The sequence below is a fragment of the Numenius arquata genome, chromosome 8 (genome assembly GCF_964106895.1).
Source record: "Numenius arquata chromosome 8, bNumArq3.hap1.1, whole genome shotgun sequence".
Taxonomy (NCBI): domain Eukaryota; kingdom Metazoa; phylum Chordata; class Aves; order Charadriiformes; family Scolopacidae; genus Numenius; species Numenius arquata.
In genome coordinates, this window is record NC_133583.1 from 50,152,042 (window position 1) to 50,177,940 (window position 25,899).

General features: G+C 49.4%; 1 protein-coding gene across 1 annotated transcript in view; it reads left to right on the top strand.

The window, feature by feature from the left end:
• PTPRF (protein tyrosine phosphatase receptor type F) overlaps positions 1-25,899 on the top strand; it is a 250,559-nt gene that overhangs the window by 180,964 nt on the left and 43,696 nt on the right. Inside the window, exons 10-16 of the mRNA XM_074152846.1 lie at positions 946-1,090; positions 5,229-5,534; positions 8,471-8,664; positions 15,295-15,321; positions 17,600-17,717; positions 19,988-20,566; positions 21,204-21,301. Of these exons, the coding sequence (XP_074008947.1) occupies positions 946-1,090; positions 5,229-5,534; positions 8,471-8,664; positions 15,295-15,321; positions 17,600-17,717; positions 19,988-20,566; positions 21,204-21,301 (1,467 nt within the window). The remainder of the gene's footprint in view (positions 1-945; positions 1,091-5,228; positions 5,535-8,470; positions 8,665-15,294; positions 15,322-17,599; positions 17,718-19,987; positions 20,567-21,203; positions 21,302-25,899) is intronic.

Consider the following 25,899-nt stretch of genomic DNA (forward strand, 5'->3'; position numbering starts at 1 on the left):
GGGACTGTTTCTTCTCCATGTTTCTTCTGTCTCATGGGTGTGTGATACGAGTATGGCAATCTCTGTCTGGCTTCTGTGTAAGTGATCTCAGCAGTGCTTGTTGATGCCCAGCAAAGTAGCTAGTGACTGGTTTGGGACTGGAAAGGCTCCAGAATAGTGACACCTTCCCTGAGGCATCCTTACTGCTAGTGCCTTTAAACTGTTGTGCGGGCCAGTAGGGCTTCCAAATGGGTCTGAAATGGCCTCCAAAATGTGTCTGCAACTCCAGGACTGGTTACACTTAGAGAGCAGATTGAGGGTGGCCTAGAGAGAGCCCTTCCACGTTTACTGTCAGGTCCCTACAAGAAGTCCAGCTCTAAATATATCAAAAGTAGTGCTGGCTGCAGGGCGTCACAGTGAGAACTGTGCCATGGCAGCATCACAGTGTCCCCTGGTCCTTTCCTCTTCCTGCTGTGTTTGTAGTGGCGTGAGAGCTGCCAGAAATAAGTGCCCTCCAGGTGAAGTGGCAGCAAAACAAGTCCTTTACCAGTACTGTTTAGGCGCATTACAGGTGGCGACTACTCCAGGACAAGGGCTTTACTCTGTTTCACAGGCAGAAATTGTCTGTTGGGAGGAAACAAATTCATGTGTCCTGTGTCCCTTGTCTGAACTGTATAGCTAGACCCTGCATTCCCACAAAGCTGGCAGACAGTCAGTGCAGTCTGGACAGCAGGCAGTGTAGCCTGGCTTTCAGAGAGGTCTGCTTCCCTGCAGAGTCCATGTATTTCACCCAGGAAGCTCCACGCACTGGAGTCCTGCAGGACTGCAGCAGGTTTGGCAGTGTGGCTGTGACTGTCTGCGGGGCCAGAATGGGTGATGGGGCTGCCTGTTCCCTTGGCATTGTGAGCCGAGCACCAGCTTTTCTCCAAATACACCAAATAATCTGTGTTTCTCTTTATTTGCCAGCAAAAGGTGGAGTTTGACCCAACGTCCTCGTATGCTGTGGAAGGTCTCAAACCAGACACGCTGTATAAGTTCCGTCTGGGTGCCCGCTCAGAGCTGGGGGTAGGAGTCTACACCCCCACGATTGAAGCCAGAACTGCCCAATCCAGTAAGTGCCTGACACTCTGCACTCCTGAAGACAAAGCAAAAGCAGTCCAGTTTCCATCGCCCGGGCGCGGAGCAGCTCGGTGCCTCTGCCCTTGTGGGCCTGCAGGGACGCTGGCGTGCAGTTTGCTAAAGGGTGTAATGGGGAAAGTCAGCTGGGGTTTTGGATCAGGGATCTTTGTCAGAGGGGGTGCCCCCAAGTGGTAAGTTCTTTCTTCGTGTCCCTTTGATCATGCTGTCTTTTCCTAAGGGTAGATTCATAAAAACTGATGGAGGAGTGAAACAGGCTGGGAAATTGCTTTGGAGAGATTGATTTGAGTGGGCTTGTGCATCTCTATGAATTCACTCCCATGCAGACAAGCTGTCTGGACAGGCAGCATATGGGTGTTTGGCTCTAAATGTGACTGTCTCCAAACCATTGGGTTTTCACCCCTTCACTCCCCATTCCAGCTGCCTTGCTTCCACAGGAGACCATCTCTGGTCCATACACTTGATTGCAAGTTGAGGCATCCTTTGAGGCCGGATGTGCCTGTGGCTGTCAGGCAGCTGGAGGAGACAGTTTGAGAAAGTGGCTGTTTCCCTGGGTTGTGTGAGCAAATGAGGCTGCTGCTTCTGGGACCACAGCTCTAGGGGAAACCAGAACAAGCTGCAGCCGAGTTAATAGAGAGGCTAGATAATGAGGTGACCCAGGCAATATCACTTTCATCCGCGCTCTGCCCTGTGTGATCACAGAGCAGGAGTTCACATTGCTCTGATTGGCAGCTCAAAGTGCTGCGCATAAGCAGATTAGGGCTATCAAAGGGCCCTGCGATAAGCTCGTTTTCACTAACGATTTTTGGGCTTGCCATTATGCAAAGAGCATTAAAAGGGGGGAAAAAAGACATTTCCGTTAGCACCGTCTGTCTGGGATTTACTAGCTATGTGGGGTGAGCAGTTGGCAAAGGCAGCCAGCCTTCCCTGCAGGGAGGGCGCCAGCATGCACAGTAGCTGAGAGCCTGAGATGGCCATTAGAAAGGAAGCTCAGGCAGGGAAGAGAAGCTCTGCTCACTACTGGAACGACCTTCTCTTTGAGGAAAACTCAGCTTCATTAACATATCAGTCGCAGGGATTCCTCCACCTCGTTAAGTGAGCTAATGGTGTCTTAGTGCTGCAGGATAGACAGGTATGAAAATGGAGAGAGGTTCAGATCATGCAGTTATAAATATTTGAACACTGAGAACAAATTCTGAGTGTGGGGATTTGTATATGCATTTCAGATAGCTTTTGTATTGATAGGCAAAGGTTGAAAAAACTCTCCTGCCACTTAAATTAATTCCATCAGTGGATGCTCTTATCCTTGAACACACTTAATCAGAGACAGCTCCATGCATAAATGAGTCCTTCAGAGTCTCACAACAGTCCAAGTAAGAGAAACCTTTGCTTCGTGGACTCTTCCAGGCAGACATCTTCCCATGGCCTACTCCATATGTTGTCTGCTCACAGGGGATCTCATATGGGTATCTTTTTAAGGTTGTTGCTTCACTGGCCAGTGGAGCAGTAGCTGACTGGTTCTGACATTTGTTTAGTAAGAGAGATGTGCATGGGTTGGAAGAGATTTGGCCAAATGCCACAGGAATACCTTGCTTTGGCCAGTGAAACCCTCCTTACATTGAGGGACCTAGGAGTTCTTTGATTTATCCGAAAAGTGACTGCTGGGCTTTTCTTGTGGTATCTCTGCTCAGGAGTGGTAGGGATGCTTCTCCAGGAAGGCCAGAGGGACGCGGTGCGCTTTTGCACCTTTCCAGCAGCACAGCTCAGAAAGCCATCTCCTGAGATGACAGCTGCCTTCTGGGCTGTCTTCCCTGCTAAACTGCTTGCTCAGTTGCTGGGCACCCTGCAAAAAGTACAAGCAATGCTGCTTTGAGGACCTGAGGAGCACGGGGGAGTTTTCCAGGAGTCTGCAGTGCCTCAGGCAAGCAGTATGATGCAGGAGAGGAGCGTCAGCTCTGTGCCCATCAGGCCTCAGCATTAAAATGCTGTTCTCACTTGAAATATGAAGGTGGGTCTTGAGGCTGCCTTTTCCCTAGCTTCAGGAGTAGGTGGGCTGGATGGGTGCACAGGGCTGCTGTGGGCCGGCGGGGGAGGCTGGTGTGAGCAGCCTGGAGGCAGCAGAGGTTTTCACAGTGTGCGTGTGGGTACATCTGTGTGTGTGGGTGCATGCTGGCCACCCAGTCTGCTCTTTGCTAGCCCCAGGAGGGACACTTCCACTCTTTGTGCATTTTAAGTTGATCCTGCTCATGTTACCAAATTTTATTTTGCTTTCTTTAAGTGTTAATCTGAGTTTTTGCCTTGCATGTCATGTGTGTGACTCTTACCCAGCCAACAGCCAAAGTTTGACCTGCCCACGCTGCCAGCCAAAGCTGACTTTGGAGAAAGGAGCTCACTGCTGCATCCCAAAGGATGCCCAAAGCCAGAGCAAGTCTCTTCTGTGAAGGGTCTCTCTGCAGACAGTGGCAAAGGAAAGGCTTGCCAAGCTCCTTCTGTCTCACCTGTCCCCTCTGAGGGATGCCACCAGGTGCTGTGTCTACCTTATGCCCTCCTTGAATTCACTCTTGATGTTGCTTTGGTGCTATATCATCCTACTCTCTTCCCTGCCACTTCTCTGCTGATTAACCAAAAGAGTGTGAGGATTCATTTTCTACCCCTGCTCCTTTCCGGTATGCCAGATGGCAGGGCCGATCCCGCTCTGCCTCCCTCACGTAGGCAACTGTTTGCTTCCACGCATTGCTTTGACTTCTCTTTCCTTCAGCATAGCTCCCATAGCAGCAGCCTGACTCTGCTCAGGCATCATCTCTTCCAGTTCTGTCACTGCCCACTCTCCCTCCATCTTTCCTCTCTCCAGGCATCCCAGCCTGGTCACGAGGGATGGGCCCTACTCCTTCAGAAGCAAGATACCTTGTACTCCATTATTGCTTGGCCAGACAGCTTCCTAGCCTTAAAGCAACTGTGTGTGCTTTTTTCGTGATGGTGCCCTGCCCTATCTGTTTAGGGCTCTTGCCTTTTTAGGCAAGCTCTTGCTGCTGCTGCCATGAGAGGCCTCCCATACTGCCGGTGCCCTGTTGCAACAAGACAGCAGTTCTGCAAAGCTGGAGAAGGGTATGAACCAGGCAAGTGTCCTAGAGATGCTCTGCTTTGTCCAGGTCATCTCTCCTTTCTCGATCCCTCTCTTCCTCCCCAGATTTGTTTCACTGCTCTTCCCCAGCAATGCTGTGTGGAAGAGACTTCTCCTCATCCTGATGAGAAGTGTCTGCTGCCCAGATCCCAGTTCTCCCCCTGTGGCCAATTAACGCTGCTGGAGCTTAGAAGTTAATGCAAACTGCAGGTAGTTTTTGTTTTTTTTTTTTTTACCTGGGAGGGTGTAAGACCTACCCACCTTCCCCTGTAGAGCTCCATAGGCCAGGAAGCTACCGAGGCAGGTGACCAGTTTGGCAGGCATGAAGCAGTCAGTACCAGGTACTAGGCGCACGTGCAGAGCAGCACAGCCATGTTGTCTGCTCTTTCCACATGGTGACAGGCTCCCACCTGGTCAGTGTGCTGCTCACAGCTGATGGTTGTGATTTCAAACCCCACCTGGACACTCTCCAGCCAACCCCAGTCACCTGCTTTCCCTACCCTCTTTTGTTTCCTCCACTTGTCTTGGAGCAGGTTTTTGCAAGCCTTCATACAATCTGGTGTGTGAGCTTCCCCTTCTGCCACTCTTGCCTTCTGTAGCTTCCTACCTCTTCTGGTTTCCATCTGTTTCAGATCTTCACTGAAAGCATCTTTCTTCTCCCTACCAATCTCTCTCTCACCCCTCCCTTCCTTTACTGCCATTTGTTGTGTTTGGTAAAGTGAGCGTCCAGAACTGCTTTGGGAAGAGGTGTTCTCTGATGGAGAACAGCACTTCTGTCTCCATGCTGTTCATCAGGCTTTCAAATACAAATTGCCCCTAGTGTCATCTTTGATGATCTCTGAGGAAGGCAGGCGGTTGCCCTGGAGGCTGCTGGCTGAATTTCTATGTGTATTTTCAGTGCTTAGTTGGCTGGGTAAAAGTTCCCTGTGCATTTTGGTTTGTCCTTCCACTCATTTCCCTTCATCTCCCCACTTCATTTATTTATCCCCAGCCCCCTCCGCCCCACCCCAAGAAGTCGAGTGTGTAAGCACCAGCTCCACTACCATCCGGGTAAGTTGGGTGCCACCGCCTGCCCAGAGCCGCAATGGGGTTATCACCCAGTACTCCATTGCGTACCAGGCAGTGGAAGGAGATGACAACACCAAGCATGTGGTGGATGGCATTGGACGGGAGCACTCCAGCTGGGAGATCAAGGACCTGGAGAAATGGACCGAGTACAAGGTGTGGGTAAGGGCTCACACCGATGTGGGGCCAGGACCAGAGAGCATCCCCGTGCATGTGCGCACTGATGAGGATGGTAGGTGTTACTGAACAGCTTCTTCATCTACCACCTTGGGGTAACCGGGACTCTCCTAGCTGAGTTGCTGGAAAAGGGGGGAAAGGGAGTTGGGGATACTGGCCTGGGGGTGCTTTTCAAGCAGGACAGGAGGCTGTCGGGAGCAGTGCTGTCATCAGCTGCTCCAGGGAGTGGGTCTCCGTGGCTGCCTTGGAGCGGCGTAGGGGAATTGTTCTGCTGGCCCTTGCTCTGATATGATGGTTGCCTCCAGGATGTGGGTTAGATGTCCTGGCATGGTCCCACAAGGGTCCTGTGTGTTTTAGCAGTGCTTCCAGCATGTGTGAGGAGGCATTAGGCTGATTTGCCATTTTGGCTTTCTAGTGTTTTGTGGTTTCCATTTTACTGAGGGTAACATGAGTTCTCCCAGCCAAAGGTTTCTCTCACATTGTGAGATCAGGACTTAAAGTTTACTTATTGACCTGAAATCCAGCAAACTAAAGAGGGGAAAAGAAATCCATTTGAAACTTGTAGATATTGCAGGAAAGCTGCTTCCTGCCCCAGCTTCCAGGCAAGCCACAGCTTATATAAATCTGCTCTTCCGCTCAAGAGTCAGAATATCGCGTGTACAGAACACTTTACTGGATACGACAGCTTTAAAGAGAAATTGCTTTGTATTAGCAGGGCTGTCAGTTATGTCATCATGACTTAAGCCTTTTCCTTTGAAAGTGCCAGAGCTCAGGGTGACAGTAGGAGCTTTCCATGGCTTCATGCTGACCCCAGAAGCTGCAGATTTAATGGGAGAAGAAAGAGATGCAGCGTCCAGGCAAAGAAAGGATGATCACTGCATTGCCCAGTCAGCATAGCAAATTGAAACCAGACATGTTACAGTTGCCCTAAATGGGCTGCCACTGTCCCCCACGTCTCCGTGGCTCTGGAAGTGGCATCTGGGAATGCTCACTGACTGCATTCCTGGGCTGGCAAGCACATCTGTGTTTGTCCTGCTGCCTGTATTGTTTGCTTCAGTTCTCATTCAGCAGAGTTGTTTGTAGCCCAGGGGAAGCTGCTACCCCAGAAATGTCGCAAACAAGCTCTCTCAGTTAGTTTTCGGGCACCATGGTTGGACATTCAAGCTTAGCTGTCAGGAGTGATTTCATATCCCTCTGACATGCTGATGCTCAATAGGTACTCATGATGAAGGAATGAGAAATGCTAAACTGTGATCTGATAACAAATTGAACTTTCCCTGTTTGGGTCTCAGATGCAGCACACACTTCCCATAATGAGGTAGGATAGCGTTCCTCGAAACACTATGATCTGCTCACATTCACATCTTTTCTTGTCCCTGCAACATCCCTCTATCACGTTCTGCCAAGGCCTCCCACCTTCTCTTGCCAGCAGAGCTTGACACACAGCTTCTGTCTGGTTCTCAGGGAGTATCTTGTTTTTCACTTGGACTCCCAACTGTGTGTGTGGGCAGGTGTCTTGCTAGGGCAGGAGAGCCCTGTGGCTTGTGCAAGGTCACTGCACTAAGTGAATTGTGGATTATGGCGTAGGCTGCTCCAGCCAGAAGGTGGTAACTATTCAAGCACAGCCCCCTCCATTCCCATACCTTGAGCTGGTCTCATGGTGCTAAAATGCTCCTTTCCTCCTTTCTCTATTTTATTTAATTATCTACAATTAAGAAGGACATCTGGGGAAAATAATGAATTGCCCTGCGGCTTAAAAACTGTGCTTACCTGCTGGGTAGCTGTTTCTTCCCATCTAGTTGGTTGAAGGAGCAATACTCATTATGTCTGCTTGTCAGCTATCCATCCCTAATTATCTAATACTGATTATTTCTTGCTGTGTTGAGAATTGGGGCGTACGGGGTTCCAAACCCCTGGATTTTCCCAGGCAGTGGAGGGTAGAAGGGGTCCTGCAGTAGAGGTGCTAGGGTGGAGCCCAGGTCCTTCACTTGGGTACCAGACACTCGTGTAGCAGCAGTATCCTCTCCAGGGAATGCACACCTCTGCTCCCAGCTGCTTCAGACGGAAGGAGCTTTCCAGGAGCAACTGAGAGGCTAATTTTTTAGCATTGACATTTTTGTCACAGTCAATGCAAGAGCAAAAAGTAATAAGGAGGTAATTTTTCCAAATGGTAAATAGGGTATAAATACATTTTTAAACTGGCCTCACCTTACAAGAAAATTGATATTTTCTGGGCAGTGTAATTTTTCATTTTATTATCAAAAAGCATTCAGCTAGCCGTGCATGAAATACAGTCCCCAGAGCTGTCACAATCCCCACGGGCCCCTTTATCTGGCTGAGTTCAGTGACTGCTGTCTCTGAGCTCTGGGTTATTGTTTTAGGATGGTGCTTTTCCCCCTCATTAACCTCTTGCTGTCACAGGGGAAGAGCACGTGTGCTCTCTGACTGGTGGCAGGTACCAGGGCTCCCCGCAAGGCAGCCTCGGCACCCAGTTGCGCTACCTGGGGCTGTTGGACTGCGTTTAGATGTGCGCAGAGGGATCTGAGAGGAGCTGTTCTGACAGGCAGGATGCAAAAAAGGCTTCAAAACACCTGGCTCTGCCGCAGGGCACCCTGAGCTGCAGGTGGTTACTATATTCTTCATATTCTGCTATATTCTTGTGTTCTTCTTTGCTCCCCTACTGCTGGAGACAGGAGTGGGATAGATGGACCTTGGGTCTGACCCAGCACAGTGGCTTTTATTAGGGATGCTCCTGCATATCACAGTCATGCTCCTTTCTACTGAGAGTAGCAAAAATGCTTGGATGCTGGGAAAGGGTCAGGGATACGGTCACACTGGAAAACAGCAGTGTGACCTCCTGGGCAGGCACAAGGAACTTGTGCCAGCAGGGCTGTCCTTGCGATGAGGTGGAGGGAAGGTAGCAAAGGAGTGAGAGGTAGCTGACAGCGGTTGTGTGGTACCCGCTAACTGTCCATCCTGTGTGTGTTACAGTGCCCAGTGCCCCACCGCGAAAAGTGGAGGTAGAATCTGTGAATTCAACTGCCATCCGGGTGAGCTGGAAGCTGCCCATCTCCAACAAGCAGCACGGGCAGATCCGTGGGTACCAGGTTACGTACGTGAAGCTGGAAAACAACGAGCCCCGAGGGCAGCCAGTGATCAAGGACGTCATGCTGTCAGAAGCACAGGTACAGTGTGGGGACCACGGGCTGGCGGGCATGGCACCTTCCCTCTACCCAGAGGGCCAGGCTGGCTGGATCCAAGTATTTCTTGGACTGCTCTTGAGGCTCCAGAGTGTGGGACTGACTCAGCCCTGCCTGAACAAGGCGAACGGTTTGTCCCTAAACTGTGGCTTACAAGCGGGTAAAAGGTTTAATCAGGAAAGGATTGATGTAGGAAAGATGATGTATTGGATGATGCTCCTCTCTTACCCCTTCTCTGACGTGTACCTCTCTCTGCCTGCCATATCTTGTGCGGGCTCCAGCTGGAGCAAATTATGTTTTCCCAGTCAGGTTATAAACTGTCAGAGAGTTTTAAATAAACCTTGCATCTGCTTCTTTCATGCTGTTGACTGTTCAGGGCAAAACTTCTCTCTCAGCAGAGTCCTTTAGGATGCTTCCTGCTTGTAGGGCAGGGGGGTGGCTCTGCCCCGTTGGGTGGGCACAGTGTGCCAGGCAGGGCAGCCCTTCTCTGGCTCAGCAAAGACTCCCTTCCCTCCGGCTTTTGCAAGGCAGGGACTTGACCTTGCATTGCCTCTTGAAACGAAACCGTAGGTGAAGCCAACTGACTTTGAGAAAAGCTGGGGCAGAAAGAATGAGGTGCAGGCCTACATCGCCTGTAAATGACTTTGCCCTCTGCAATCCCCATACAACAATCTGCTTGTATTTATGCGATCTCCTGGATACCTCACTGTCTGGGAGCTGAGGTCCTATTCCCACACAGCGCTCCAAGCATGGTTATGCACTCTGCTCAGCCCAGCAATGCGTAGTTGCCTCTGTCACAGGGCCTAGGGAAGTTTTTGATGCCCTGTCTGTGATGAAATACAACTCCTCTTTGGAGCAAGGGTCCTTCGTCCTGGATGACCCATGCTGTTCTCAACAAAGATAATCGTATAAATGAAGTACAGGATCTGCTGCTGTTGGAAGCGACGAGTAATCGATTCAGAGCTGGCTTACTTGAATGATGCCCAATATAAATACTGGAGAGCTGCAACGATTAATTGATCTGTCTCCTGAACGCAGCTGTGAATCATTTATATGTTTGTCAGTGGGGAGTGCAGTGCACAGAGGTGGCTTTACTCCCCATTCATAGTCTGAAGGATAAAACTCAGTAATAATGGGGAAGGGGAAAACTCTAAAGAGAGAAGATGCTTTGAGGGTCCTTGCAGTGTTGTCTGGGGCACGTCTCTGTTTATGTTTCAGATGTTGCTTTATTTTAATCGTTAAAAAAGCTGCTTACTGCCCTTTACTTATTCCAGGAGGATATAATCTTCTGTGTTGTTTGAACAATTGGTGCTGTGTTGTTCAGCTGGAGTTTGGAGTTAATGGGTTGGTCCCAAGCGTAGGTGGGCGAAGTTGGCAATGTTGTTCTTGTTGGTGTTTTCAAATATTTTATGCTTGCCCAGCCAGTTCTGCTTTCACTCCTTACTCATACATTTCAGAGAGAGAAACCCCATGCTAATGTGCAGGAATGAGGATGCCAGAAACTTTCCAAGGAGTGCTGGATTTTGCATTATTTTGAATGTGTGCATCAAGGAGGCAAGTTGCTCGAAGTTTCCTGGCCTGTCAGACCACTTAGCAGTTTTTCATATTTGGTGTATTTATGTGGGAAAGTTCTTGATTGCTGTGATATTTTTTTTCCGGTGTGCATTGTGCTGAATTCATCCACTGTAATTTTTGGATGGAAGTGAAGGCCAAAAGATAGTTGCAGAGAAGTGACTACCCTGAAGGAGTCACGTCACTGTTGGCATAAACTAATGATGACCCTGCAGGGAAGAGGTTTCACTGACTTGGCAGAAGAGATCTTTATTTCCTGAAAGAGTGAGAAGCCAGGCATGACCTGTACTTGTGATGAAATACATCTGCTCCAGAAGCTGAAGAACCCTGTAAGAGCTGCCATCTTTCAGTACAGCAGTGCGTGCCTTTGCAAACAGCCAGACAAACTTTAACAAGTAGTCTTGGAAGAGTTGTTAAGAAAGCAAAAAGATTCACTGGAACACCTGTCCCTGAAGGTCACAGGATGAAGATGGCCAGAATATAGCCACAGTTCAGTAGTCATAAACATTTATACCAGTGCACAAGGAGAGAATTATACTGGTTGAAAATCTGAGATAACAGAAGAAATTCTCTAGATAAGTAGACAGAGCCCCTCCTCCTGCCCAGCCAGGCTGTCTGCTGATTTTGAGTAGGTATGTACCACATAATCTGCTTCCTGCAGATGGTATGAAGACACTGGTATTAAAGCTGACTCATGATTTTTCCTGATTGAAGATGAGAAATACAGAGAGAGTAAACGAAGATGAAAGGAAAAAGGAAAGGGAATGGAGATGTTAGCTATGCAGATAATATAGATTCTGAGTTTTCAAAACCGTTTGAGTGGAAAGGACTGAAACATCAGCAGAGAAGCGGGGGCTCTGGTGCTGGAAAGATCACGTTTTATTTTAGTCTCCTGCCTAGGGAGAGTAATCAGTTTTTAGGAAGGTCCTGCGATGGAGCTGAGGCCTCTCCCTCCCATCTGTGACTGTGCCTGTGACTGATTACCTCCATCAGACTTCTCTGTGCCTTTCAGTCTGAGTTCTCACCTCCTACTGACAGACTGATGGACGATGACCATGCCCTGTGGAGGAGTGCCCAGGGAGAGCGTGTGTATTGCTGCAGAGCTGGGTCAGATCCCTGCACCACCTCCGGCATAGGGTCTGCCCATCGTGGTTCAGCCAGTCCCATGGTGGGTGGTGGCAAAAGATTTGTTTCTGTGCCCTGGGTCTTGTGCACAGGGTGCATTCTGCCGCTCTGAGTCCTCAATGGCTTGAGGGAGTGGGGGGTAGCAGGGCCATGGGGCACAAAGATTAGGTTCTTCAGGGGAGGGCAGGGCCCCACCTGCTTTCCTTGGTCTCCAATCCTCGGGCAGCTGCAACGTGCCAGGAGGACCAGTGGGTTCGATCCCCTCCACCCCTTCCCAGGTACCAGTCCTGCGTGCCCTGCAGAGCTCAGTGCTGAGCAGTGCCAGGTGGCAGTGCCGAGTCTGGAGCACCGGCCACAGTGAAGGCAGCAGGGACAGAGGAGCACAGGCCTTCCTGTTCGGATTCCTGTGCAAGCATGACTCTTGTTTGCTCTTTCCAAGACGGGCAGCTAGACCCTTCATGAATCTGGCTGTTAATCCATTGTGTCCTGTTCCCAGCCTGTTTGTCCTCAGCCCAGAATGGAACACCTTCGGGGGAGACTTTCTTCCCATGCTGTAGTGTGGCTTTGACAAATGCTCCTGCCCTCAACTGTGCAGCATATTTGCCAGGGAGCCTGCTGCCTGCATCGCTCTGGGGATGCAGCGTGTGCATTAGCCTGGCTGCTCACAGCCCTCCGCAGATCCAGCCTGCCCAGAGAGCTTTGCAGTGCTTCTGCTGCTGGGAGTTGGCTGGGTACATGGAGGTCAGGCTTTGTGGAGGAGAGACTCCTGCCACCTCCTCCTCCTCCTGCTCTGCAGACAGAGTCATGGCAGGGGAGAGGTGTGCTGCCCACAAGAAGGGCTGCAGGCTCACAGGGAGATTGTGTGGTCTTTGCATGTGGCACTTCTCCATCCAGCTTGCAGACTGAGTGCACGTCCCACCAGCTTGCTCCAGAGAAGCAGGAAGAAGTAACGGCAAGCACTTCAAGCTCTTGGATTGAGATCAAAGGACAAAGGGGAAGCAGACACTCTATCCTCCCTGGGCAATGCCCACCCTAGGCATAACACAGAGGAATTTAGAGCCTCCCTCTTTCACTGGGTGATAGTCAGGGATCTTTATCTGAATCTACTTGGAACAACTCTTCAGGCATGTGTACTCGTCTAGGTAAGAGTCTGGCATGGAGCTGAGATGTACTCTGCTTCATAAGTGGAACAAAACTCTAACGCATCATCCAAGAGGTATTTCAGTAAAGGACAAAGGTGAAGTTCTGGAGCCCTCAGACCCCTCCGCATCCCACAAGCTGAGCACCCAAGTTTACATCTGGAGTTCCACTGTTTGCCACGGTCACTGAAGGAGAGAGGAGAAGGACCTGCAGGAAAAACCGCAATATCCACTTCCCATAGCTGGGGCTGTTTAGGAGGGCTTGAGTCTGCCTTTAGCAAGAGCCATGGTCAGGGAAAACAGCCGTTCCCTGGTGAGACATGAATACGTTGTGCGGTGTTGAAGTGTAAAATGAAACGTTAAGGCATTGCAGCTGCCATAAATACACACTGTTAGCTTTAGCACTTCCCTGAGCCATCCTGCCTCATGCACACAGCACTGTCTTGAGTTCTTTTTATGACAGCTCCTGGGCTTTTCAGATCAATTTGTCTTACTGACCAACCTTAAACAGTTAAGAAGCAATTGAGCTAGTTTAAGGAAGAAAATGTTTTGATCTGCAGATTATATTTTATAATGAAACTGAATTTATACCAGGTTATTTATGCAGGCCTGGCTTTTCCCTGTTCTTCCTCCAGCACAGATCTCAAGGCGTTTCTTTGCACTCTGATCTGATGCAAAATTAAAGTCCACTGAAACATAAGAGCAAACAGAGTTTGAACATTAAACGCTTGGTCTAAAATCCTAGTGGGTGATAAACTCCCTGCTGTGGTGTGAGAGGCTGTGAGATGCATTAGCCTCCTGATCCTGGGTCTGCTTCACTGTTGGTTCCAGTGGGGTGTCACCTTCTGCTCCTGCAGCTACATGGAGGCAGGTTGGGGTGTTACTATGCACGTGGCCTCCATCCACCAGGGACATGGTCTTGGAGCACAAGTGTACTTCTGGGAGAAAGAGCTACTAGGCCTCGTATCCTTCCTGTAGCAAGACTTTTGCCAGGTTTTACATCAGCAGGGCAGAGTGTGTGGCTGTTAAACACGGTGTGGGCTGGCTGGCACAGGTAGAACATTAACAGCAATGACTTGAGTTGAGCTGAGCATGCAACACTGGAAATTACACCACGATGTGTGTGGAAAGAGGGCCTTTAGTGACCACAATACTTGGTGAGAGCCTTCACTTCCTAGGAAGTCTTTAGGGACAACTTGACCTCTTCACTGAAATTAAATTTTAAGATGGTTTAGGGGGATAATTCTGCTGCAGTCTCATGGCATCAAATAAGTGAACTATAACAAATTCTTAGAGGAATATTTCTCCAATAAATTCTTCCTGAATTTAGAGAATAAAATAACAAATATTTTGAAGGTATGCCATGTATTTTACTGCTGAGGGAGAGTACTCTGCCACTGTGGTAGGCTGCAGCCTGTGAAAGCCACCACAAACAGCTTGAGTACAAAAGACAACTTGTAGCGTAAATACCATTTAGTACTTCTGCCACACTTGTAGGTTCCCGAGCACTTCAGCAGTGTTAGCTGGGCTTCCCAGTGTCCTGAGGAAGTCAGTATCTGAGCGCCATTTCACAGCTGGCAGCTCAGGCTCAGAAGCAAGGCTTGCCAAGGCTCACACTGTGAGTCAGGGGCAATAATGCCTATCTTCCACTTTCATCTCTGTGCTTGAACCCATCGACCGGTGCTTCCTCCAGGCAGATTTAGTAACCTGAGATGTAACACATCACCTTGGCTGAGAGAGCTTGCTGTGATCTCTGCAAACCTTCCTTTGGTGCATCAACCACAAAGAATAGTGCTACGGGCATGCGTTGCGGCAGCCAAGGTCTGCTAAGTCTCACCACCCCAATGTAGCTTTGATGCCATAGAACCCTAAATCCAGCCAGAAACCTGTGTGTTCCCTCTTCAGAGCTCTGATTGAGCTCCCATGGCTGGGAATTCATGTGAGCTTTTGCTGGGAAATGGTTTGTGTAGAAGTCTTACCTGCAGGGCTGCTCTTGCCAGATGAGTGTTTGCCGTTTGTTGTTGCGTAATTGGGAGTCAGAAGCTGTTTCCTCAGCACATGCACCAGTTTGAGTCTCGCTCCAAGCCACACAGCGTCGTTGGAGAGGAGCAGCTTAGTGTGGAGCTCTGTGTAAAATCTCAGCCTCTCTTGCACTGCTTACGAGAGAGGGCACTTCTTGGTTTCCTGAGGTCCCCAGAGCATTTCCCTGCAAATGACACAGGAAAGAGAAGCTCTGTAAATGTTGCATTGGTGTTTCCCTGCAGAGTGCCCTCTGAGTCTTGTGTGTTGACGTCTTTGTTTCTCAACAAGAGATGGTGGCTGGGGGATCGCTAGGATAGAAACCGGAGATTAGGCCACAAAACTGTTGTAAGTGACTTGGGCAGCAGTCAGGCCTGGAGCCTTGTTGATACAAGCTGTCCCTTATTGCTTCTGCTCATGGAAGAGGCAGAAAAGTGCAAACAAAGCCAGAAGGGGAAAGGACTGAAAAGTTAGGAAGTGGTGACCTCCCCATCCATGTGAGAAGGAAGCTCTTTGCCCCTTTGTGTGAATGATCTGAGACCTACTGCGCAGTCTAGCAGCATGTAGAAAATTGCTCTATGCCATTTCTTCCCTTGGCACAGCCTGTGCCAAGTGACCCTCTGTGTATAAGTGTTGTAATCCCCCCAACCCAGTCCTGCTAACCCCTGGCTGTTGTCGTCGTCGTCATCCCTTTCCTACACGTTGCCCCTTAAAATTCTGTGTCTCCATTTTCTCTCCTCCTTCCTTTCTCCCCCGTCAGTGGAGAGCTGAGGACTCCGTCGACCATGTAAGTACCACTTGTGTGTATTCCAGGTTGGAAAAGAGGGGTTTGGTAAATCGATTTGTGAATTTTGTAGACACAGTGCTGTCAAAACATCCCTTTCACTCCCTTAATGAGGCTGGAGAGTTACATTGTGAAACCTTCCACAAGCAGCAAATCCAGAGAAAATTGGCATTTAGATTGCTACTAAATGCAGAAAAGCAATTGACATTTCCTATAATCTGTATTTCCAGCTTGTTGCAGTGCAGTTCTAGGCAGGCTCAAGTGATCGACTCAGGAGGTGCATCCTACTTTCTGCAGTAGTTGGCCCGCCAAGTTACATGGTAAAATTAGATACATAATCTTTAAACCACATTGATCAGAGTCATGAAAAATAACCTACACTCTCAACCGTGACCTTTGGCTGAAACACAGATAGTAACAAGAAAACAATCACGTTTAAACAGTTAAATCCAATTTTTCCCACATAATTTTGAAATATAAATTTGGAGGAACAAACTAGAAAATGACCTTTTTAGAGTCAGCAATTCAATTACGTGCCCTACTGTGAGCTTCCCCAGCACGATGCATTTCTCCTCCTGCTTTATACAGAGGATTCTCCCTCAGAGTGGCTTTGTCATGACAGCACTGTGTTTACATTATGCAATCAGACCTTCTTTCATCCATCCCTTGTCTCTCTCCCCTCCTCCCAGCTCGCTTGCTTTGCTCCCGGTGGCATGCTTTTGCGTGAGAATTTCTCTTTGCATGGATTTGGGAGGAGTGAATTCTCTTGGGATGTTCAGAGTCTGCAGGTTTTGTGTGAGTGCTTCCCCCGCGGGTCCATTGGCACCGATCGGACTGCGCGTCCACTCACCCGCACACACGATCTGCTGCAGGGGCGGAGTTGGGATCGGACTCTGGTTCACACGGTGATTTTGGCGGGGTTCTTGTTGGTGCTTGTTGATTTTTCTCTGGGCTGGCTGGTTCCGCGATGGTAACACGGTGATTTTGATGAGTAAGCCTGGGCAGGTAACCTGAACCAACAGCACTGACTGGAAATCAGACGGTTTTAATAGTGTGGGTGTTAGTGCGAATGAGTGATGGGAGACTGGCTGTGCTCTGAGAGCAACCACAGGCGCCCCTCATACCTCCAAAGCCGGCAGGGATCCCCCAGGCAGATGTTGGATCCCTGGAGCAGCCTCTAACAGTGCTCGTGCTGCCTGTCCTCAGTGACTTGAGCTTAACCCTCTCCATCTCTGCTCTTCTTGTCGGAAAGGGTAAATAACCAACTTGGAGCCTCTGCCTCCTTCCCAAAAGCTTCCCCAGCTCCCTATCCAACCCAGTTGTCCCCTGTTCCCTGACCTGGTTAGTCCTAATGGCCCTGGTCCCTTTCACAGCACCCGCAGATGAAAACAGTTCAGGAATACCTGCCCTGAGCTCACTGGGAGCTGCTGAGCTCGCTGTGCTTGCTCATCTGCAGGCCTGGCCAGCCAGGCTTGGCACGAGTCATGTTGCCGCTGGAGGCTAGGAGGGAGGAGCGATGCTCCCCTCTTTGATCTCAAACTGAAGTGCAGAGCCATGCCCTTCTCCTGCCCAGAAGAAGCCAGAGCTTGCAAAGGTGCTAGCACCCTGCTGAGTCTGCCCTCCTCCCAGACCTCCCACAGCGCAGGGTTTTCCCTCCAGGTCTGCCAACGCCTTGCACTGACCCCATCCCATGCCTGCAATGCCGTGCCAGGGATGCTGTAGCACTGCAGGTGCTCCTTGCCCGGGGCCCCCCGCCTCGTGTGGCCGTGCCACTGCCTGCATTGCCTCTCTCTGCTCCCTGCGGCTCTGCTGCAAGAGACAATTTTAAAAATCCCCAAATTAGCCCTCAAGAGATTTCAGCGGCCAGCTGAGCTGGATTTTGCTCTGGTTCACAGCTCCACAGTCCCCTTACTCTCAGGCTTGCTGTGGCAGAGTGGCTCTGGCTTCACGCAAGACCATCTCTGGAGCAAATCTCCCTCTTGGCAGAGGCCATGGGAGCATGCAGCCACTGACTCAGGCTGCTGGTGGGTCCTTAGGACAGCCAAGTGTCAGGGGCAGGGGTTGAAGTAGGGCAGGTGAGCGTTGGAGTGGCAGCGATCATTGTTTGCTGGCTCTGTGTGAGACGTGTGTGCTTGGGTGCAGTCTATGAGTGTGAGCCAGCGAATGTGTTGGTGTGTTGCTGTGGGAGACGCTGACCTCAATGCCCTCCTTTTGCTCACTCCAGTAACAAGTATTTGCTCTTCTCATTTGCCTCTTCTCCACCTCATGGATGCGCTCCCAGGAGACGGTCATTGGAGGCCTTCTGCCGGAAACCACCTACTCGGTCACGGTCGCTGCCTACACCACCAAAGGAGATGGTGCCCGCAGCAAGCCAAAAGTCATCACCACCACAGGGGCAGGTGAGTGTGGGCAGCAGATACTGCAGCCTTGTAGGGGTGGTGGTAAAACCTCCCAAGAGGTGTATGGGGAGTATGGCTGAGGCACCTGTGCAAGAGGAAGTGAGGGCTGGAGACACTGCAGAGGTACACGCTCTTGTGATCTCCAGCCCTTCCTTACAGGCTTTGCCGCTGGATCACCTGAGCCAAGTGCAGAAAACAGATGGACAGACACTGCCGGGGCCCGTGAGAGAGCAATGAAACTCATGGGTCTGAGCTCATCTGCGTAGTCCAGAGACCTGGGAAGAGGAAGCCTGAAAGTCCAGGCCCTCCCTCAGCTTTGGAGTCATGGCCTGTCCTCACGTTGTTCCCGTAGGCAAGTGCCATTTCTTGCTTCCTGCAGTGACTGCAGTGCCACCTGGGATGGCCCCTGGCACACAGGGCTCCTCAGAGGTGCTTCTCAGCTCCCCCCTGGCCGTTGCTACTGCTGCCTCCCCAGGCTTACATAACTGAGCCCGGAGGCTCCTAGAGCCATGGTTAAAATCTGGAATCCAACAAATCCTGCCATAGGAGTGCTGCGGACGCAACTTCTAGGTCCTGGTGATTCCAGCCAGTTTGATTCTTCTGTCTCAGTGGAGACTTACCCTGTGCCTAGTGCAACACAGGAGCCTCAGCCTGGAGCAGGGGCACCCAGGAGTTCATCAGGTGCTTTCCTCGGGATGCAGTCAAGCTTGACTTTGGTGGTGGCACCAACTAGTTGACATTGTCTTGTCCTCGATTTCCACTCACTAGACCTGTCCTACAACTGATAAATCCTGCGGCTTCCTCACACCAGCCGCAGGAACAGTATTTACCACTTGTTATTATGGGAATGCAGCTTGTGCAAACAGAGTGTTTGTTCCTGGTGCTTTTAAACAAGGAACAGCTTGCCATCTCTTCCATGCTGCATATGGGGAGCTCCAGAGGTAGTTTCCACTGTCACAATCTCAAATGCTGTCTCCCTTGTGCCTCGCCATGATGTATGCTCTGTTCATCAAATTGCTACAGCTGTCCTATAAACAGGAAAAGCTTCCTAAACATCCCAGTGTTGCACTGTAAGCCACAGTGGGTCTTCCCATGGTATGATGCACATTTAAAGTTAATATCTGGAATCAGCTTTGAAAATAATGCGTCCCTTAATACTAGCTGCTGTTAGACATTGTATTATGAGTGCAAGGAGGATGGCGCTGGCAGTGGATATGCAATTGTATGTCTTAAATACCTCCAAAACCACCCCCAGAGCTGCCTTTTTTAGAGGCTCATCTGGAGGCTTGACCTCAAAGGGGAGTGTTGGTATCGCCCTCTGATGGCAAAATCGGGGCATAATTCTGTCAAATACGTTTTTCTCTTGTGCTCATCTGTGGGCTCATACATTTCAAAACTGTGCAAGGATATTTAACTAGGTTTGGCTACAATCCCATTTTCGTTTTCATATCAATGGCCCCATCCCTTTGATTCTGAGTATCTTCTCTATCAGTTGATTTGTTTACAAATCTGAGCTGATGTGAAGTGAAGACACATCCTCTTTTTTAACTGAAGGAGATCAAGGTATTAAACCACCAATTTAAAGCCATCAGTTCCTAACCAGTGACGGCAACACCCCTTGACTTGTGCAGCATAAGCAAAAATCCTGTGGAACGCTTGTGTTCACCTCTCACATCGACACTGACATCATGAATCTGCTCATCAGCTAAACCAAAACGTATTCTGATGGCAAACAGCCCACCCAGCTCTGCTCGCTGCCTCTGCAGATGGTAAAACTGCAAGGTTTCAGGATGAAATTTGTCTACCTCCAGACAGATCAGGGCGCTGGACTTGGGCTTCTGTGTGTCTGTTGTGGTACAGTGCACTGGGGCCAGCATGGCCTGGTGGTGTGCACTAGCTGGAGTGTCTGAAGACAACTGATTGGGAGGACGGGATTCAGATCTTCTCTGAGATAAATATGATGCTTTGAGGTACCTTAAAGCTTTCCGGTAAAAGGGGATGAATTTTGGGGCTGGATATGGCTGAATTTATTCCTTGTTTAGATGGCAGCACATGGGAAAATGGCAGTCAAGAGCTGGCTGGCTCCAGCTTCCCTCGCCACTGGATTAGGGTCGGTCTGCCTCTATCCATGTGAATTGTCTGTCGTCCTCTTCACCCTGTTGTCTGAACTTTCCCACTTTCCTCAATCCTCACGGACTGAGCAGCAGAGAAGCGGTCCTTCCTTCCCCTCCTCCCAGGCTATAGATGGTCATTGTGTGTTTATGTTGCAGTCCCGGGGAAGCCCACCATGATGATTAGCACGACAGCCATGAACACAGCCCTCATCCAGTGGCACCCACCCAAGGAGATGGTAGGGGAGCTGCTGGGTTACCGGCTGCAGTACAGACGTCTTGATGAGGAAAAGATGAACACGATAGACTTCGGGAAGAGAGACCATCACTACACTGTGACTAATCTGCACAAGGGGGCCACGTACCTCTTCAAATTGTCTGCTAAGAACAGAGCTGGCCCAGGAGAGGAGTTTGAGAAGGAGATCACTACTGCAGAAGACGTGCCAAGTGGCTTCCCACAGAACCTGCGCGTGGTGGGTCTCACCACTTCCACCACAGAAGTTGCATGGGACCCCCCGGTCTTGGCAGAAAGAAACGGCAAGATCGTCAACTACACAGTGGTATACAGGGACATAAATAGCCAGCAGGACCTGGTTAACATCACCAAGGACACGAGTATCACTTTGATGAATTTGAAGCCCGATACTACTTACGACATCAAAGTGAGGGCCCGCACCAATAAAGGGGCTGGGCCGCTCAGCCCCAGCATCCAGTCCCGGACCATGCCTGTTGAGCAAGGTAAGTGCCCCTCTAACAAGCCCTAACAGCAAGCTCTGCCTCCAGGACAGGGACCTTTGCTTCAGTTCATGAGGCTACGCTTCCCTTTGCTCTGACTAATGAGATCAGGTACTGTGTGGCTCCCGAGTCTAAAACTAGCTTGGCGAGGGGAGGCTCAATGAAGGTTTCCTTAAAGTTGCCATTTGAGGGGGGAAAGGGGTGTTGGTGGTAGCTTAATTGCCTTTGTCACTCCACAGGCTCCCTTTGCTGTTTTGTGTGTACATGAAAGGCTCTTGCTTGAACTGGAGCAGGCGGCTGGGTAGGATCATCTGCAGATCCAGTACCTGAGCACCACTGCTCTTTGATCATGGCAAAGGGCCAAGAGAGTGTGAGTGGAGGCGGGGGGAGAGGAAGGCTACAGTTCAGCCTACAACTTCCTTTCTGTGATGCTGGAAAAGTATAGTCAAAAAGTGAAACTCGGCTGGAGACTTGGTTAAAGGCTGCTGCTCTTTTCTCCTCATCTCTCACTTCTCTGTTGTAGCTGAACTCTTTGACCTCTGCTGCTGAGTTAGACAAAGAGAGACTTGGAGCCAAGCTGCTGCCTGGCTCCCTCCTGACTTGGCCTTACAGTGCTCAGATATCTTGTTTTTCATTTCAGTGTTTGCTAAGAACTTCCGCGTCAATGCCGTCATGAAAACGTCTGTGTTGCTGAGCTGGGAAGTGCCTGACTCCTATAAATCTGCAGTGCCTTTTAAGGTAAGGGCGGGATGCAGAGGACAGGGAGCTCTGCCTGTGGCAGTGAGCAGGACAATGGAAAGCAGCATCTTGACCTGCCACGTGATGTTTTCAGGCCATCAGACAGGAGACGAACAGAGCAGGGTCACGTTTTTTTCACTGGCCTGGGGTCTTGTGGACCTCAGATCTCCAAGGCTAGGTTAGGTAGCTGCTCTTGCTTTTGAGCACCCGTGCATGAGCCATGGCACACACTAGAGCACGGCTGCTTATTTTCCTTCTTCTCACTCGTCTTAGGCCAGAAGGTGTTGTAGTTTTGTTGATTTCTTTCTGTTTTGGTCAGTTGTGGAACAGCCAGTAAGCACTTGGCTCACAGTGACAGGAGTCAATAATCTTGGCTGAAGTACACCAACAGGAAACACCAAGCAGTGAAGGCGTGCGCTGGGCAGAGGCATTCAGAGAACAGGGATGTCTCAGGGATCATAATACATATTTCTGGCTTCTCACCATCCAGCTAGAAACCAGCTTAGGAACTTTTGCTAAGTGTACCCACTCCTCCCTTGATATAGTGCCCCTGAGTTACTTGCCTTTTTGAAGGGAAGTGGAAACTGGTCCATCACCCCAAATCACTGATGCTATTCCCATGAGTGGTTGCAGTTGTGGTTCACGCAGTCCCAATCAGTGCTTTACTCCTCCATCAGCTTTCTCAAGCATCTTGTTACCTGGTATCACTTGGCTGGGGCCTGCCAGTCAGGCTGGACTTTGCAGCTCTGTGACAGTGGTTACACAAGCTTGTCCTGATCCCTGACTTGGAGTTGAAGCATGAAAAGGTATAAATACAATTTAATAGCAAGAGATCACCAGGACAAAGTGGTCTGAAAACCAGCCTGTGAATCAAACTAAGAATGACTCTTTCTGCAACGTGTCCTGTCTCAGGATTGCCTTTATGAGTTACTTGAGAGCATCTGAGCAGATGCGTAATCTCAGGGAGTGAGGAAGAGAAGCATCATCACCCTTCCAGAAGGTGTTACAGATGTGAGCAGCACAACATGTGCCAGTGCAGAGGGAAATCTGGAGGAATGGCTGTTGCTCTCTTTTCTCCAGCACAGTTCTGGACGTAGTGTCAGGCTGCAGACAGCACTGATGACCCAATGTCTTCCTGCTCTTGTCTGTCCCCCAGTGCAGATCACTGATGTGGATAAAAGACTATAGTGTGTGGTGGAAGTTTCTGCAGATCTCGGTGCAGCTTCTCTCCTTTAAGAAACAAGACCAACGTGTCACATTGGCAAGGATAATCTTCCACCTAGTCTCAGTGGCTATCTACTGCCTCTGCAAAGGTGGCCAGGGGTGGGAGCAGCGTGACTTCCCTTCCTCCTTGCACATGCACCTTTGCCTGAGGAGCAAACGCGAGGCTTGCATGAGCTGGAGGGGATCCATGGCCAGGGGAATGAGGGGAAGGCCTTGAACTGCATCCACATCAAAGTGCGTGAGCACCTCCCCTTCCTTGTTACTAACTCTCCTGGTTTAAATCCTGCAGCTGAATTACCATGATCTATAGCAGGCACTTGTTAACATGCAGAGTTTAGCTGAAGCAGACAAGGCTTTTGTGAAGACCTTGTGGTATTCAAAGCTTTCCCAGATGTAGGGTGCATTAGGATCAGTGTTCAGACATCTGGCCTCAAGGAACTTCACAGAGCTCTATTACTTTGCGCTCTGCTGAGGAACCAGTCTGCTTCATCTTGCCTTATTCTTGTGGCACAAAGCCCGCATCTCTGTCTGACGGTGCAGTGCTAGAAAGGGACAGTGTGACCTTTGGAGCATTACTACCACACACGGATGGAGGAGTGGTTGGAAGTAGCCAGGAGCCAAGGACATGACGCTGATGCCTCGTCTCAGCCTCGTAGCTGCGATTACTTACACAGACGGTGACTCAGGGTCTGTCCCTGCTGCGGGTTAACCCTCAGATGGCACAGGAGCAGATGGCAGTAGCCACTTGCTCACTGAAGAGCGGTCATGCAAATGAGAGTCTTACAAGGATATTTCTCTAATAACGTCTTCTATCTATTAATATTCCCAGACTTGCAGACACACATGAGTCAAGGCCAGGAACTAAGAGGGTCAGCTCCAGGTCGTTGATTGTGCCACTCGAAAGAAATCCTTAACCTTCAGGATTTTGTATTTTAATAAACAAGATTCACCTCTCTCCTCTAATTCAGGTACCTGGGATGCTGAGGCCAGAGCCTAATACTGTAACTAGCATAGCAGATAAATCTCCATGGGAACAATTAGTATTATCTACACTTGATAAACAGTCTCATGCTAAATCTATGTCCCAAAGGGTGTCATATTCTACTTTAACAGATTTAATTAAAGTAGATATTGTTCTGACAATGAATAGTGAGGCACAGGCAGGACTGGTCCTTTTCTTTTTTTATAGGGGATGAACTGAGACCTTAGGAATTTTCATTGCTACCAAATCAATAATGAAGGTTTGAGTTCTCTTTGGGGAATTTTCACAGCTTCTTCTGGTCCAGGAGATAAATTCCTTGTAAAATGTTGCTCAACAGTTGTGGTGGAGTAGAGGCACTATTCCTTTTCTATTCCAGTGTGCTTGCAGAAAGCTGTTCTGGAGCTTTCGTGGAAAGTGCAAGATAGATACAACCTTCTCCTTGGGGAATCTGCATTTTCCTGAGACACATTCTTTAATTTAAAAGCAGGACAGAGGATATGTTGGTTAAAGGCATCATCACAAGGTATTTTGCAAATGGGGAGAAGGAACAGCACCTTTTGAAAATTATTATGATACAGGTCCGGAAATAACCCCTAAGAATGCTGGGCAGTGCTTTCTCACAGTGTGTCCCATGGAATGTAGTAATTGCTCCTGCCTGCAAAAAAGGTAACCTTGTCTACTTCTCCATCGAGTCATTATCTTTTCCGGTGTTGCACACTATGTGTCTTTTCATCTTCTAGTTCAATACATTCTTTACTGCCTTGAAATCAAGCAACAGACCTTCAGCAGTGACATTTGTACACACCTAGCTTTGCAAATCTTCTCTTGTGGGTAAGAGCAGCACAAATGACATTTTACAGCAATCTATGGGCTAGTCAGCAATGTTTGGCAGTTCAGAGCCCTTGGGCCAAATTTGCTGCTGACTTAAGTAGTTACCAGTGGGCCATGATGCAACCTCTAAATAGCATTCCTGCTCGAGCTCCCGGGCATCTTCAGCTGCACACAAATGACTGTTTCTGAGCCCTTACATTATTGTAGGTTTTGTGTGGAGGCCTTAACTAATGGTGCATAGCATTTGAGAAAACAATGTGTTATGGCAGGTAAAGGAACGTAGAACTGACACTGCAACTGTGAAAAGGGGGGATGGTGGAGAATGCTTCAGGAAAGCATTGCAAATGCCAATTTCACTGTCTTTGGACACAAATTTCTGTGCATGGCAGTAAAAAACATGATCTGGTGTCAGGACTGAATCGGAGACTGTTTCCTGGCCAATTCTAGGGCAGAGCAAGCAGGGAAACTCTAAACAGAAGTGCTTGATCATCTCTTCTGCCTCCTCTTGCTCCAGGAGAACAGCTATGTCCCCAGCAGATGCCTTATGTGCAGGCAGTTGGTGGGCGAGTGGCTTCCCTAGAGCATACGCAGAAGCAGTTGGTGATACCTTTATGAGGGAAGAATTCATAACGAGAAATCTCATCTGAGAGGCAACAGAACTCTCTCTGGGCTTTGCATCCTTCCAGCATAGCTCTTAATGGTGGAAGTTTGGTTTTGTTCGAGTCTGTGTTGTAGCACATGAAGTGAGGTCCCGCTGCTCCCCCAGGACATTCCCTGACTTGCTGTCATCTGGAACATCTGCACCTGTACCATTGCAATATCATTGCAAGGAGTGGCGCTGGGACAGACAGCAAAGCTGCTAAAATGACTTGAAGTCTAGCACTCCTGTCTTTGTTGTGCCTACTCCTGTGTCAGAGAAGGGTGAAACCTGCCAACTAAATATCTGATATTGCAGCACTATAAGAAGCATTTCTTCATTTTACCTTTTTCACTCACTTTAGCACCCATCTGATGTACATGTCTTTGGAGAAAGGGATTTAAGCTTCAGCCATCCTACCTTTGACAGCCTTTCCTGCACATGGGACAGCCAGCAGGAGCTTTGTCCCTGCAAATGTCTGTTATTTTAGTACTTGGTACTTATTTTTGCAGTTCATCCCTAATGATTGAAGCATGTCAACAAACGAGACTGGTTGCAGCTCTCCTGCATTGATGGCTCCTCACTGCTGCTCTGTTACCTGTTGGGAATCTCTTAGCAGCAAAAAAGCTGGGGCTCTTTTCCTATCCCAACCTCCATGCAAAGTGACCTGAAGAGGATTTGAAGCATGGTGTGGGTATCGCTGTTTGGATAACACAAAAGCAGAGCTGCAAATTCCAGGCCTAGCCTGGTCCCTGTGCTCTGCTGTCCTTCAGATCTCTTTCCACGGCTTCCCTCCTCCTCCTCCTTCCAGCTCCAGCGCTAAATATTAGAGCGGTGCTAATCAGCTGCCCTTGTCCCAGAGTGCTGGCAGCTTTCTGCAGCTTTCTGCCACCTGCTAAAAAGGTGACTTGGAAGGAAAGTTTG